This window comes from Lagopus leucura, unplaced genomic scaffold, assembly GCF_019238085.1.
Source record: "Lagopus leucura isolate 7727_CA_CO unplaced genomic scaffold, USGS_WTPT01 Super-Scaffold_73, whole genome shotgun sequence".
Lineage (NCBI taxonomy): Eukaryota > Metazoa > Chordata > Aves > Galliformes > Phasianidae > Lagopus > Lagopus leucura.
In genome coordinates this window covers 69,394,339-69,408,473 of record NW_024962252.1, presented here as the reverse complement: position 1 = coordinate 69,408,473, position 14,135 = coordinate 69,394,339, and the positions used below count along the sequence as shown (strand labels likewise).

The following is a 14,135-nucleotide window of genomic DNA, read 5'->3' as shown; positions in this document are numbered from 1 at the left end:
GTCTGAGCACTTAATTCTAGTTGTTAAGCACTAATTCATTTCTACTTATAGGTCTTTGTGGCTACTAAATATCACATAAATATCACAGTCATTTTTGAAATAATGTATCAAAACTTTGGGAGCCATAGGTGATCAATCTTAAAATTGCCTTCATGCCTCAGTGCAAAAGCACCTTCTTCTGCTATGCTATACATCCTTCTGTGCAATACATTAGCGAAGATTTAACATCTAAGAATAATGTGTGAGTTCTTCCTTCTCTGTCAGAGACAAATTGCTATGGGTTTTGAGATACTTAAGATACTCTGCCATGCACTAAAGCCCGCACCTTGAGAGCTGGCACTTACATCCATGCCCCACTGCAGTTACCAACCCCTGAACGTGGTCTGCACAATGTCTAACTTGTCCCCTTCTGTTTTCTTCTCCAGGCCTATGATATTATGAAGGTGACCCATGGGACAGATCACAGCCTGATGCAAGCCTTGATGGACTTAAAGGAACAGTGTGAGGCCATCATGAAAGTACACTGAATAAAACTCCAATCTGGAAAATGAGACATTCAAGGAGAAAGGATACGGAAATCTTTTTGTTATTAGGAAGCTTCCTAATGTGTTCCTAAGTGGTTTTGGTATATTTTCATCAGGTCCTACTTTCTTTACGAAAATGTTTATTGTTTATTAGTTTTTCTCTATTATCTTCTGGATTGAATTAAGGTTTGGAGGAATATGTGATGTTTTCAGAAAGTTTTTAACTTCTACAAGTCAAAATGGCAGTGAGTAAATCTTAATATTTGCTCTTAGACATGCTGATAAAACTACAAACTTAAACATAAAGCAAGGATAAATTTAATTTGTTTATATTTAATAACCAGAACCTCAAATCCAAGTAGCAGTGAATGTAGGAAGAATTGAGAATCGAATTGGAATCCCAGTGATACACAACACAACTTCCTGCTGAGCTTCTCCCACGTGCTTTCTAGGTATTGATATCTGTATCTTTTCTGTTATCTCTGAATGATCACAAAGTCTAACGGTACATCTTATGCTTGTTGACTAGAACACAGCTATACATTTTTTTGTATCAGACACCTTATTTAGATGGTAACACTTGATTATCCATTTACAACACGTAATTTAATTGATAATAAATACTGAGAAACACATACCATCTTCATTTGCTACAAAATGATATAATTTCATTGAGATGACCAGTCAATTCTTTGTGCCAGTTTATGCCAGCACTTCAAGATGTAGTCATAGAAATAAGTAGAGAGATCATGTTTTTCCCTTTGACTTCCCATTAGATGTGGTTTCCAAAAGCCAGATCCACTTATCTTTAAAAGATTCCCAATATTCTAAGTTGCATCTTGAATTTGTAGAGGTGAATTTATATATGCAGTATGTATCTGCATTCAATAAACAATGAGGATGACTTGGTTTCTAGGGTGACTAGGTTGTGAAAGGATCCTTGTGTCACTGTGAAGTTCTTGGGCTGAAGCCAAACCTTTTGCACAGAAGTGCTGCTTGCCTCTGAACCTCCATCATCTACACACTCAGTCAAGTACCTAAAGAAAAGAATGACATCACATTTGCTTCTGCGTAGCAGACAGGTGCACTGAGCACATGCTCAGGAAGCTCATAATGTGGTTTGTAGACCTTTCTGAGCCTTCAGAGTTTGGTTTTACTATGCCCAGTTTCCCCAGATTGTACTTCAAATTCGAGATTATAGACACTGTAGTACACGCTAAGTAGGATTTTCTTCTCAAGCAGGGAAATGCTCACACTGATTGATGCAGCCAGGTGTGGTCACCTCTTCCCAATCCAGAACAGGCAGCGGGCTGAAGACTGGGGCTCAAGCATATGAGCAGTCCAGCATACCAGACCAGGCTCAAAGCAACCTGATCTAGCTGTGGATGTCCCTGTTTAGTGCAGAGGAGTTTGGACTAGATGACTTTTAAAGGTACCTTTCAACTCGAAGGATTCTATGATTCTATGATACTGGTTAACTGTACTTCTAAGAAAATTCACTTCCATGTTTCTGTCAGGCCAACTATATGTCTTTTTCTCTCTTTGCCATCTCCTTTCTTCTACCTCTCACCAAGCACACATGACCTTGTGTTGAAGCTGTAAGACCTATAGACATCTGTTGAACCAGGAGATCAGCCCTGGGGAAGAGGAGCATTTCATGGAAAGCATATGTGCTCCATTTGTCCACACTCATTCACAAGGGAGTTGCTGTTACCAGAGCTGCTGACTTCCACTTTTAATACAGAAACAAATGTTAACAAAAGCCAAATATTTATGAGGAACATTGAAACCTAGATAATTTAAGGCCCCTGGAAATATCGCTCCAGGTGTGTCTCTCCTCTCAACAATTTATTGCTGCTACTCCAGCCATGACTGTTATTTCATTAATCTGTAGTTGTTATAAAGTCAGGCTTTCTTCACACCAGTCACTTGACACCATTAATTATTATGAGACGGGAACACATTTAAAAAGAAAATGAACACTCTGGGCATAATTTACAGCCCCAGCACAAGAATGCCAACACTGAGGAAGATATCTCTTTTCAAGGCATTTGAATGTGTTCCAGCGTATGGAGTGTTCACTTGCCCAGCAGTAATATGCAAGCAATAACGTATGAAATGCAGTGCACTTCTGGAGTATGTAGCGTGGCTTGAGGCCAGAGGCCGAGTCATATCAGCCACTCAAGAAGTGCAATAATCCTGACAGGAATTCACTGCTTGGTTGGGTCTTCTTGCTATTATGAAAAGGAAATGGTCTGGGAGAGAGTTCAGACCTTTGCATTTATTGGGATTTCTGACAAAGCTATGGCACCATTGATGGACAGTGAGGAAATGTGAGAGGTGCTCAGTCTTTAAGAGCTATTTTCTGATTTTAAAGGGACACATTATATTTGAAAATGTGTGTCTTAGTGTAAAGATGATACCTGCATTATCTTATGATTCTGTATTTACTACTAAGACTTGTAAATGAAAAGAACTTCAGTGTGTGAGCTAAGATGGTGCATTGATTTATACAGCAGGAGATACCCACCAGCGCTCACGGATGCAGACAAGTCTGTATATATGAATTGCAGCACCATCTTTTGGTACAGGACACCACAACGGTGCAAGTACAGCAGCGGGGAGTGACAGGTACTAGGAGAGGGTCAGATTTACCTGGCATCGGATGAGAAAGGCTACAGAGGATCCTGAAGGTATGTGTACTACTATGAGTAGAACTGTAGGGGACAGAATCGTAGAATGGCCTGAGTTGAAAAGGACCACAATGATCATCTGTTTTCAACCCCCTTCTATGTGTAAGGTCCCAACCACCAGACCAGGCTGCCCAGAGCCACATCCAGCCTGGCCTTGAATGCCTCCAGGGATGGGGCATCCACAACCTCCTTGGGCAACCTGTTCCAGTGTGTCACCAACCTTTGGGTGAAAAACTTCCTCCTAATATCTAACATAAACCTCCTCTGTCTCAGTTTAAGACCATTCCCCTTGTCCTGTCACTACCCACCCTTGTAAACAGCCATTCCCCTTCCAGTTTATATGCTCCTTCCAAGTACTGGACGGCCACAGTGAGGTCTAATCAGTCAGCATTGCCCCAACAATGCAAGCAGCTTGGTTGGCCTTAGGCTGGTACAAGGCTCATGATTTTGAGTCAGGGTCCTGAGAGCACTGTCTTGTTGCCTGCCTTGCTTCTCTGGGCTGCTCTGCGGATTCCTTAGTGCAGGGGTGTAATTAATGCTTCGCTTTCATTATTGTTGATACAAAACTTTCATTTCTTTCAGCTTGGTCAAGGAAAGAATCAGGTGTTCTGGTTGGTTTCAATCGATTATTGAGTGGTTTCATTTGGAGCCTCCCAGCACTGCCACCAGGGCTGCTAGTGCTGTGGGGAGATGTTGCTGGCAGGTTTTCTCTCACAGCTTCCCCACTCCAGCTTGTCTTCTGCAGATAAAGCTGGCCTGTGAGTGCAGAAAGATATTGAAAGTGCAGTAGAAAGCAAGCGTGCCAGGGATGAAGGCATGTTGGCTAAGCAAGCAGACATTTCTAAACAAGGTTTTTAACTCAAGCTCAAAGTAGTTTGAGTTATCTTTATACAGACATCATGTTTTGGCCCTTAAGAATATCTGGGAAATTTTTCAGGTGGAATCAGCTTGCTAAGATAAAGATGCTAAAGTCAGAAAGAGGCTAAATTATCAGTAATGCTGGCAGGGTTGCTGCTTGCTTCCAGCAGGTCAGGTCAGAGGCTTTTCCAGCACTTTTGGAAAGCAGTGGTGATTTGGTTTTGCCTGAAGGTTCAGAAATACATTTTGAGTTACTTTTGATTCGCTGCTTTCCCTTAAACTAGTCTAGGAGCAACAATGTCAGATTGCCCTTAAAAGAACTGCACTACATTGTATTTTGCGTTTAGAAGAAAGGGTACCAACAAAACAGAAAAGACAGAGGAAATGTTACAGTTTTTCTGAGAATAATTGATAGCAGTGAAACAAAGACTTCTGTCAGAAATGAAATCAGTTCCCTAAACTGTGCTCTTCAAGCGTGGTGCAACTCTTTGTATTTATATGCCCTTAAGGTGTGCTAGTGATGTTAGAAGTAAAAAAAAAAAAATAAATTCTGGGTCCTTAGTGAACAGAATTTGCAGTGCATTGAGGAGATGGTAGGAAGGAAAGAATCTAGTAAGAAACATGGAAAGGCACCATCAGCTTTTCTCATTGCAATTAGAGTTTCTCCAAAACCAAGCTGCTGCACACAGGGAGCACTCTGTGAGCTGCCCTTGCCTAATCTGTGCCTCTGCCGCTTCAAGAGAGTGGTGCAAAAACATCCCAAATGCTTTTGGGCATTTCAGACCAAGCTCAAGTTAGAGAGCCTCTTTTCTCTTTCCCGTTGGCCTTTTCATTTCTTATTTTACAAGGTTAATCGTGCTGAAAATACGCTTGAGATGAATGCTTTGCAAAATGGTCCCTACAAGAACAACTGAGTGTATTTTTCTTGCCACAAGCATAATGAATACACGTTACCTGAAAATCTGCCATCCTCTATTTCCCAGTCCTGTCTTTCAGCACAGTGATTTCTGTTTTTTCCAATAATAGTGATGTGTAAACCATACCTATATGACCCCCATTAGTGTTTCATGGGGTGAGTTCAACATTTTTATTTGCTCTGCACTTGTGATCAACATGGACAATCAATTCTAATTCCATCATTCTTTAGACTTTTGTAGGTTTTAATAAGGACCTTAGAGATTCCCTCCCCCTCCAAAAAGAATAACTTAGGCTCAGTAATTAGGCTTCATACAGTCACAGCTCACACAGAGGAACCTAACAAGTTCTTTATTGCTCCCAGGAGACCAATTAACCTTCTTTTAAATATATGTCTATATAGCTGCAGACACACACACACAGAGGAACACACATATACACAAGCTTTCCAGTAGTCTCAGATGCTGCAGCTCCTTGTTAACCAAATTCTGATGGGGCTTCCAGCAAGAAGCCAAGGCTGAAGCAACCTGCTGAAGTCCTTTAAACTCCATAGATGCCAACACCTAAAAAAAAAAAGCACAGTATCTCCTGCCTCTGGAGGAGGAGGAAGGGGATAACTATATGACTTCATTCCTTAAATTTCTCCTCCATCTCCTGAGCTTGGATAGGCAGCACACAGTGGTCTCCTTCGTTCACAGCTAAGGAGCCTGCTTCCCATCTGCGTTTCAGATAAGGGCTGATAAGGATTTAGAGAAGAGCAATGTTTTCTGCCTCTATCCCTTCAATTCAGTACCTCTGATTCCCTGTCCCCAGAGGCTGTGAATAGGAAGGTGGCAGTTTTACATAGCTCTTGGAGGAAAGCTTCTCTTTAAATCACAGGTGATTCCTCTTGACAATTCCACTTGACTTTCAGAGCAGAAGCCAGAAGGCCGTTATGGAGAAGGGTGTCTGATGAGAAAATTAGCAGATCTCTACTCTTCCCCTCCCCCGGGGTCTTTGCTCTGCTCTTTTCTGTGCTTGCCTGTTGACATTTAATGAAGCTGTTTCTAATGAAGCTGTTTCTAATGAAGCTATTAGAGCGCTGCCTTCCTGCTGTAGGAGGGGCTAAGTGTGGTGTTGAGATGATGGAATAGGCTGAGGTCTGGCCTGTTCCTGCTTGGTGTTGTCCCTTGCACTACGGCCAATTACCCCAGTGGTGTGTGCAAAGTACTTGCTGAGCAACAGAGCAGCCACGCAGAGGATGGAAGGGGCTTCTGTGGTCATCAGATCACATGAGGATGAACTAGCCTTTGTGATACTGAGAGGCAGCTGGCAGCCTGTGAGCTGAGTTCCTGGAGATATCGGGACTAAAGGTGAGTGACCATGGGCCATTGGAATTTGCCTTTGGTTTCTCTTTGGCAATCCAGTTTCTTTCACTTGGTTCCCTGCCTACTCTTTTTTTCAAAATCACTTCCAGCTCTGAAAAAAACTCTTGGACCCAGCTTAAACCCTACATAGAACGGTAATCAAGGTGCCTGTTACTGTGGAGTGATGCTTCTTGTCGTGCTGACAGGAATGCTGACTGAAGGTGATTCCCTATTACAAACTAGGAATGTTAATTTAACATCTGCAGTGGAAGGCACCAGTAAATACTGATATTTTAAAAGGTCAATGTGATGTGGGTATACAAATAATTATTTTCCCTTGCCAAGTGTTTTCAATGGAGACTGTGACATAACTTGTAAAAAAAAAATCTGATTTTGTATTTTCTGCAAGTAGGTCTGTGCTTGATTGCTGGCCTTTCTGGTTTTTGTTTATTTGTTATGGCAACCCGTAGTGCAACAAGAAAATGTGTGAACTGGGAAAGGTACACTAATCTGTCAGTAGAAAGCCTCTGCAAATCAAAAAGACGAGAGGAATGCTGGTTCTAGATCTGGGACAGGGCTGCCTGCCAGCCACCAGACAAGGATACTGTCTTACTTTTATGGCTGGCAGATGGAAGATGGACCTGACCTTGAATGTTTCTAGGGATGGGGTATCAACCACTTCTCTGGGCAACCTGTTCCTGTGCCTCAGCACTTTTATTGTAAAAAAACCATCTTCCCTTATGTTCAACCTCAATCTCCCCTCCTTTATTTTGAAACCATTTTCCTTGTCTTGTCACAGCAGACTCTGCTAAAGAGTCTGTCCCCTTCCTTCTTGTAGCCCCCTTTAGGTATTGAAAGGCTGCTATCAGTTCTCCCTGGAGCCTTTTCTTCTCCAGCCCCAGCTTTCTCAGCCTGTCCTTGCAGAAGAAGTGCTCCTTTTCTTGGATTGCTTTTGTGGCCCTCCTCTGGATGCATCCCAGCAGGTCCACATCTCTCCTGTACTGAAGATGCCAGGTCTGGACACATTACTCCAGGGGAGGTCTTATGAGTGCAGAGCAGAGGAGCAGGATCACCTCCCTCTATCAGCTGGCCATGCTTCTTTTGATGCAGCCTAGGATAATGTTGACTTTGTGTGCTGCAAGGGCACATTGCTGGCTCATGTCCAGCTTCCTATCCACCATTACACCCGAGTTCTCTTTGGCAGGGATGTGCTCCATCCTTACATCCCCCAGCTTGTTCTGATAGCAGGAGTTGCCATGACACAGGTGCAAGACCTTGCACTTAATTAGATTTGTTGAACCACATGAGATTCACCTGTGCCCACTGCTCAGCCTGCCTAGTCTCTCTGAGTGGCATCCTGTCCCTCAGATGTGTCAACTGCACCACTCAACTTGGTGTCATCCTAAAACTTGAGGGTGCACTCAATCCCACTGTCCATGTCATTAGTGAAGATGTTAAAGAGTACCAGTTCCAGTACTGATCCCCGAGGGATGCTGCTTGTTACCATTCTTCATCTGGACATGGAGTCATTGATCTCCATTCTCTGGGTACGATCTCATCCGTCAAACGGTCCACACATCAAATCCATACCTTTCCAATTTGGAGAGAAGGATGTATGAGGTCTGTGTCAGAGTCCTCACTGAAGTCCAAATAGATGACATTAGTGTCTCTTCCCTTGTCCACCGACTCAGTTACACCATTGAACTTGTCCTGCATGTCAGAAAAAGGCTGTTTGCCAACAAGCTCCTGGCTAATGTTTGCAGAACTGCAGAAACAGTGTAGGCATAGACCTCTGGTGATGTACAGACTTAGCTGAGCCTGGCCCACAGCTCAGACAAACCTTCATCTGAGCAGTTACTTCACTTCAGACCAGTCAGATGAGAAGCCAAAGGGGCAAAGGAGGGGATATTGTTACTCCTGCTTGATGTGGTGCCTTTTGCTAACATGTTTCCTTACTTTTGGTAATGCAGTAACATACAAAGACAACTTCAGAACATACTGTGTTTCTCATAGTCCAGAGGAAAGGTGCCCCAAGCCTTTCATAGACGCTGTACCCAGTGTTTTGAGAGCCACCTGAAACTTCTCGCCTCTGCTTCTGCAAGAAACTGGTGCCTTGCTGACTGCGTGCTGGCTGACATGCAAACACTGACTGGGGCCATCACACCAGTAACCATTTTTGAGGTGACACAGAAATGTTTTGCTTGCTGATCTGCACTTGGCAAGTGTAGGAGAAAAAGGCAGAAGGCCACAGCAACTGTACCGGCTTTGCACCACAGCCGTTTCTCTGCACCCATGGCTCTGCAGTGCCATCTGCCATTAGGTTTAAATTCCACATGCCATCTGCAGCTCCTTTGAAAAACCTCAATCACCCTGCCAAACTGAAATGGTGGAAACCCCAGATTGCTTTGGGCCTGCAGATGATCCCAGGCACAGATTTGTTGGCAGGGGAAGGAGATGGCAAGTGATGCTTATTCTTCCTCAGAAATCAGTCTCCATGTCCTGCTAGGCACCATAAACACACTCATCTCAAAACAGCCATTGTGAGTGCCCCCGCCAGAGCAGCAGCTCGGGACAAGAAGAGATCCACAATCTCACCCTTGCCCTGGAAGAGATTCCTCCATCAGCTGGCAGAACATAGCACCAGCTGAGCTATGCCCGTGCCCACTCCTCACCCAACACCAGAGCCATCTGAATTTTCTTGTAGCAAAAGCTTGTGCAGGAGGTAACCCTCTGCATCTGGACCAGCTCCTCAGCAACCTATTTGGCCTCACATCTGAGTAAAATCAGGATGTGCATGTTCGTGTTTCTTAGAAAAATCGATTTGTGGCTTGCCCATCTGAAACACTTTGGTTATTTTGGGTTAAGTTACATCGGTGTGCTCAAAAAAAAACAAAAACAAAAAACAACAAAAAAACAACCCCCAAGGCATCCTCTGCCTTGCCCAGGGAAGAATTTCTGGGGTCATGGAGGCAATTTGAAGCTCAAAGGTTTACAAGCCCAGCGAGATAAGGCGGTGTGATGGCCTCCACGATTTATGGTGGGAGCTTATGGAGAGATCAACATGGCTTAGTGCATGGGTCAATCTTACACAAAGATCCTGTTTGAGCAGGGAAAAAGATAAATCAGTGAATCTTTGTAGCTAGTTTTGACATTGCTTTTGGATGATAGAGGGTTGGTTTGTTTGTTTCTCCCCTGCTCTTAGTCCCAGTGAATTTTCTGCTCTCAGTGTGATGAGATGAATTCCAAAATGAGATGATGTCCCCACTGCAGGCCCTTGGCAGTTCAGTGCCATGGGGCATCTGAGGCTTTTGCAAAGCCCAGCCTTCAGGAGGAGGCTGCCCAGAGAGGTGGTGGCTGTCCTGTCCCTGGAGACATTCAAGGTCAGGTTGGACCAGGGTCTGAGCAATCTGATCTTGCTGTAGGTATCCCTGTTTATTACAGAGGAGTTGGACTAGATGGCCTTTTAAGTTCCCTTCCAACTCAGATGATTTTTTGGCTAATGTCACATGGGAAGCCTGCCTTTTGGACCAGTCTGTGCAAAAATGTGGGTAAAAGTTGGATAGGAAGCTAGTAACAAGATGTACAAGCAAGGTAGGAACTATTCATAATGGCAGTAAATAAATATTTCACAGAATGAGTCAGTCCTAGAACAGTTGTTGTGCTGAACTATTTTAGTACACTATATTACTCTAGCATTAACTGCAGTCCTAAGAGAGAGTAGAGGTGAGAAGCCCTCTTGCTAAGCTGGGTTTTTATTTATTATGCATATTTGTTCCTGCTCTGCAGATCACTTTATGGCACTGCAATGCTAATTGTCACATAAAAACACTAGATAGAACTGGTGCTTCCATTGTTTCATCCTGATCAGCAGAAAGAGTCCGATGACTGTGAAGTGCAAGCTTAGATGCTTTCCAGAAGCTTTTCTATGGATTTCACAGCATCTTAGTGGCTTTATATATAACCTTCAGAAATGTTCTCCAAGCCTTTGGAAACTCATGGCAGGCAGGAGTCCAAACTATTGCCCCCTGGGGCAGCACGAGTCACTAACTGCAGGGTGAGAAGATGAACTGTTATTTTTCAATTATTTGCCTAGTTGCATTGCCTTCCATTGTCCTTGGAAATTAGGAGAGAATTATGTTTACAGTGTTTTGCTTGGCTCCTGAGGTGAAGCTTGCTGGGCATTGTGGGGTTGCCATAACATCCAGTCTAGGAGGAGGCAGCTTGCTCTTTAATAAAAACAGGGTTGTGAATCTTCTGCAGCTGTCCCCACTCTCCATAGTTGTATCCCTGGGCATGCAGCTAAGAGACAGAAGTGAGTGACTTAGTGCTCTTGTTTCAAGCAAGCACCAGGGAAGCTAGCAAAACAGCGTGCTGGGTGGATGGCACAGAGCTGCTGAAGGCACTGCTGTGAAGGAGCACGGCCATGAGCAGCCTGGCTTCCGCGCTTATGCTTTCATTCTCTGCGTTATTGTAACTGCGATGAGGAATTTATCTTTTGAAAAACTAAATAGAGAAATGTTGCTTTTCTCCCCGTTACCTTGGTTTGCAGTCATTCAGAGAATGAAGTGGGGCGGGGATGAGACAAGGACATTTCCTGGTCCCTTTCAAACACATAACAAAGGACCTCCATATTTGGAGGTGTGAGACCTTCTTTCCAAAGCAAGCTCGGGAGTCCTGCACACCACGCTCACGCATCCGGCTGTACTTGGGCTGCTAGGAGCTAGAAATGGGAATATGGATGTGTGCCAAATGCACACAGCTGTATACTTTTGGTTGCCAGTTGGCTGGCGTGGAATCTGCAATCTAATGCAAAGTATGGATGCCAAACCCATGCAATAAGGTTCCATGAAAGAGGCACACGTAAACCTGCATGAAGGTGAATGCAAATCTTTTCCGTTGACAAGCGTTCCATTGGGGACCGACTATTTTTGGACATTTAGGACTGCAACAAGGTTGCCATTTGCCAGAGTTGCTCCTGAAGGGAAAGCAGACGGGACCTCCAAGCTACCTACGCGTTTTTTTTCTGTCTTTGGGCTCTGTAGAGCATTTGCATGGTCATGCCCAGCATAGCGTTGCTCAGTTAAATAGCAGATGTCAGCCTCCAAAACTGCCAAATTGGCAACTGTCATACAGTTATCATAAAACATGAAATCCACTCACAGATGGTCTTGTTCTAGAGGAGATAAACACTAATTTCGTGTTCATATGAGAATCAGTGAGATTAATTTTTTCCTTCCAATTTCAGTGGCTTAAAGTCAGTGCTACCAACCAAAATGAGGTAAGATTCCATGGCCCTGGTGCGTTACGGGCCAGTGTGAGAGAGGAACCAGCTTTAGCTTCTGGTTCTCACCCTGGTTTTCCAGGAGTGAGGAAGTTCGCTCACAACCACCATCAGGAGACAGAGTCCTGTCAGGTTTCCTTGCTAAACCTTCTGCTTTTATCTTCAGATTGGAAAGTTGTTGGCTTCAAAGATTTGGTTGTGGCTGAGATGTTACTTTACAAGAGGTACCAACCATTTAAACCATGCCTCATTAGGGCACCATGTTTTGTCAGGCATATGCCTCTGCTCTTGTTCCATGTCCCAAACCTTTCCTGACAGTCTTGCTTCAGACCAGAGCTGTGTAGCAACAAGCTCTCCAACGCTTCAGAATTGGCTAGCAGTGAATTGATTTTCTTTTCAGCTTGTATAGAGATCACCATCAGTTCTCTTAGACAAAGTCTAGGACTTGTGCTAACCCATTTTTCTCTGGTTTTGTCACTGTAAGGCACGTTGGGCTCTTTAATACTGATATGGCTGCATGATAGCAGCAATGAAGATAAATTACCTCAAAAATAGGCAATAAGCCTTTTAGCTCTTTAGAGCAAATCAAAGCTACTCTGAACAGCCCACAGATGAAAGAATGGCTGTTTATCTTCATTTACAGCTACCATGGAGAGGCACCAGCATGTAAATTCATTGGCCGAGGGGCAACAGCTGAAGTTGTGCTAGAGTCATAGGGTTTGCCACTAGGAGAGGAGAAACCCCCTCCTCCCCTCTGCCAACCCATGTTATGTGCCAGGCACTGTGTCTGTGGCCACCTTGAGATTTTTAGTTAAGAAGTGGCAGTCACCCTAGGTGATGACATCCCCTGCCACTGAGGCTGTAATCTCTGTCACTGAGCTGATATAGTGCTAACTTGTCCCTCCTAGCACAGGGCATATGAGGGAATCATCTGTCAGCATTTGACAGGTCTTAAAGGAGATGTTTAGTTGGTTCCTTTTTTCTCCTCCCCACAAGAAGTATGACTTGTTTTCTTATAATGTGAAGAGGAGAATTTTCTTATTGGAACTTACCCAGTGGTTAACAGGCATTTTAGGTTTGCCCAAAGAGCTAATTCACATCTTGTCTCGCAAGTGAGGCGCTCTTGATTATCCGTAGGGAGTATCGTATACAAGGCAAGCAGAAATTGCAGACACCTTACTGGAAGCTCAGGGAAGGGCTGAACCTGAATATACTATTGCCCCTCTGAGGGACTAACACGTCTGAAGTAACAGACACAAACTCTGTATTACATTCACCTTGTATAGTATGCCTGCATAGTGGCCAAGGGAAGTCTGACATAGATGTGAAAGTGGATAAATAATTATAAACACATTTTTAGAATTTTTTGTCTCAATTTTGTTTCCTTGCTCATAGATAATGGTTGAGCAATGCCTGCTAATATGAGAAAGCACATATCCACAACCACCTTATATACAAAGATAACCAGTTCAGGCCTGCTGACTGTGTTTTCTTTTTATTTCCAGACAGCAGCAGGGGAGAAGTTAATGGTGCTATGCTTGGTTGCAGTGTTTCTGTCATTGCTATCATACTCTGCAATTCCTTATTGTTATTTTCTGGCAAATCTGCTTCTCAGCAATACCTGTTTGGTAGAACCCTTTTGGGTATTTCAGTTTCAAGATTGATCTAATTCACTCTTACTAACAAGACATCACCTTGTGTTAGGTCAAAAGCACCTTCTCTGCCATTTCGTAAATGTTCTTATCCAAAGCGAAATAGGAGGGGGAGGCAGATATATCGGTAAGATAAAAGTAAACATTTAATGCCACTATAGTTTGATTTTTTTTTTTTTCCAGACATCATATTTTTGACAATGTTTCACACCTCAGATACCACAAAAGGGATATTTTTTTTTTAGCCAGCAAACAATAAACTTTACAATTTTAATGGCAAAAGGCTCAATGCATTTGTTGACCAACTTGGAAATGGCTGTGATGTTCAACATTTTAAACCTGTCCTCATGCTGTTCTTTCTTTTTCTTTTTTTCCCATAAAATTTAGTTGATAAAATATATATAAATATATCTACTACTGATACATCCTCTTCTGGAATCACCCATTGGTGGGGCCAGCATATGTTCTGTATCCATCATTTTGTCTCTTCCTTAGCTCCATTTTATACCATTGTTATAATGAGAAAGAACATAGCCACAGACAGAGTGAAATGAATTCAGCAAACATACACTTCAATGCATAGCACTTAGATCAGCATTTCCAACCATGATGTGTAAATAAATTATAAAATACAAGCAACTCTATAAAACAAGAACATCCTGAGTTTACAAATAAATTATATCCTTCATACATAGAATATGATGTGGATGTTAGTAACCAGCAGTTTCAGCTATGGGAGGGGAAAAAAGTAAAACTTTAAAAAGTTAGCATCTATGCATACATAAAATATATATATGTATGTGTGCTATATGTAAATTTTCACACATACATATACAATAGAGGGTGAATACATCCATATCGATAGT

General features: G+C 43.0%; 1 protein-coding gene across 5 annotated transcripts in view; it reads left to right on the top strand.

Moving 5' to 3' along the window:
* Positions 1–1,903, top strand: part of SMYD3 (SET and MYND domain containing 3) — a 360,402-nt gene extending 358,499 nt beyond the window's left edge. For 3 of the 5 annotated variants that reach the window (XM_042895284.1, XM_042895285.1, XM_042895287.1), the window contains one exon: positions 426–1,719. In XM_042895284.1, coding sequence (XP_042751218.1) covers positions 426–527 — 102 coding nt within the window. In that variant the 3' untranslated portion in view covers positions 528–1,719. Of the gene's footprint in view, positions 1–425; positions 1,720–1,763 lie in introns of those variants that run through there. The other 2 variants (XR_006183097.1, XR_006183096.1) reach the window with 2 other exon arrangements.
* The last annotated feature ends 12,232 nt before the right edge of the window (positions 1,904–14,135 follow it).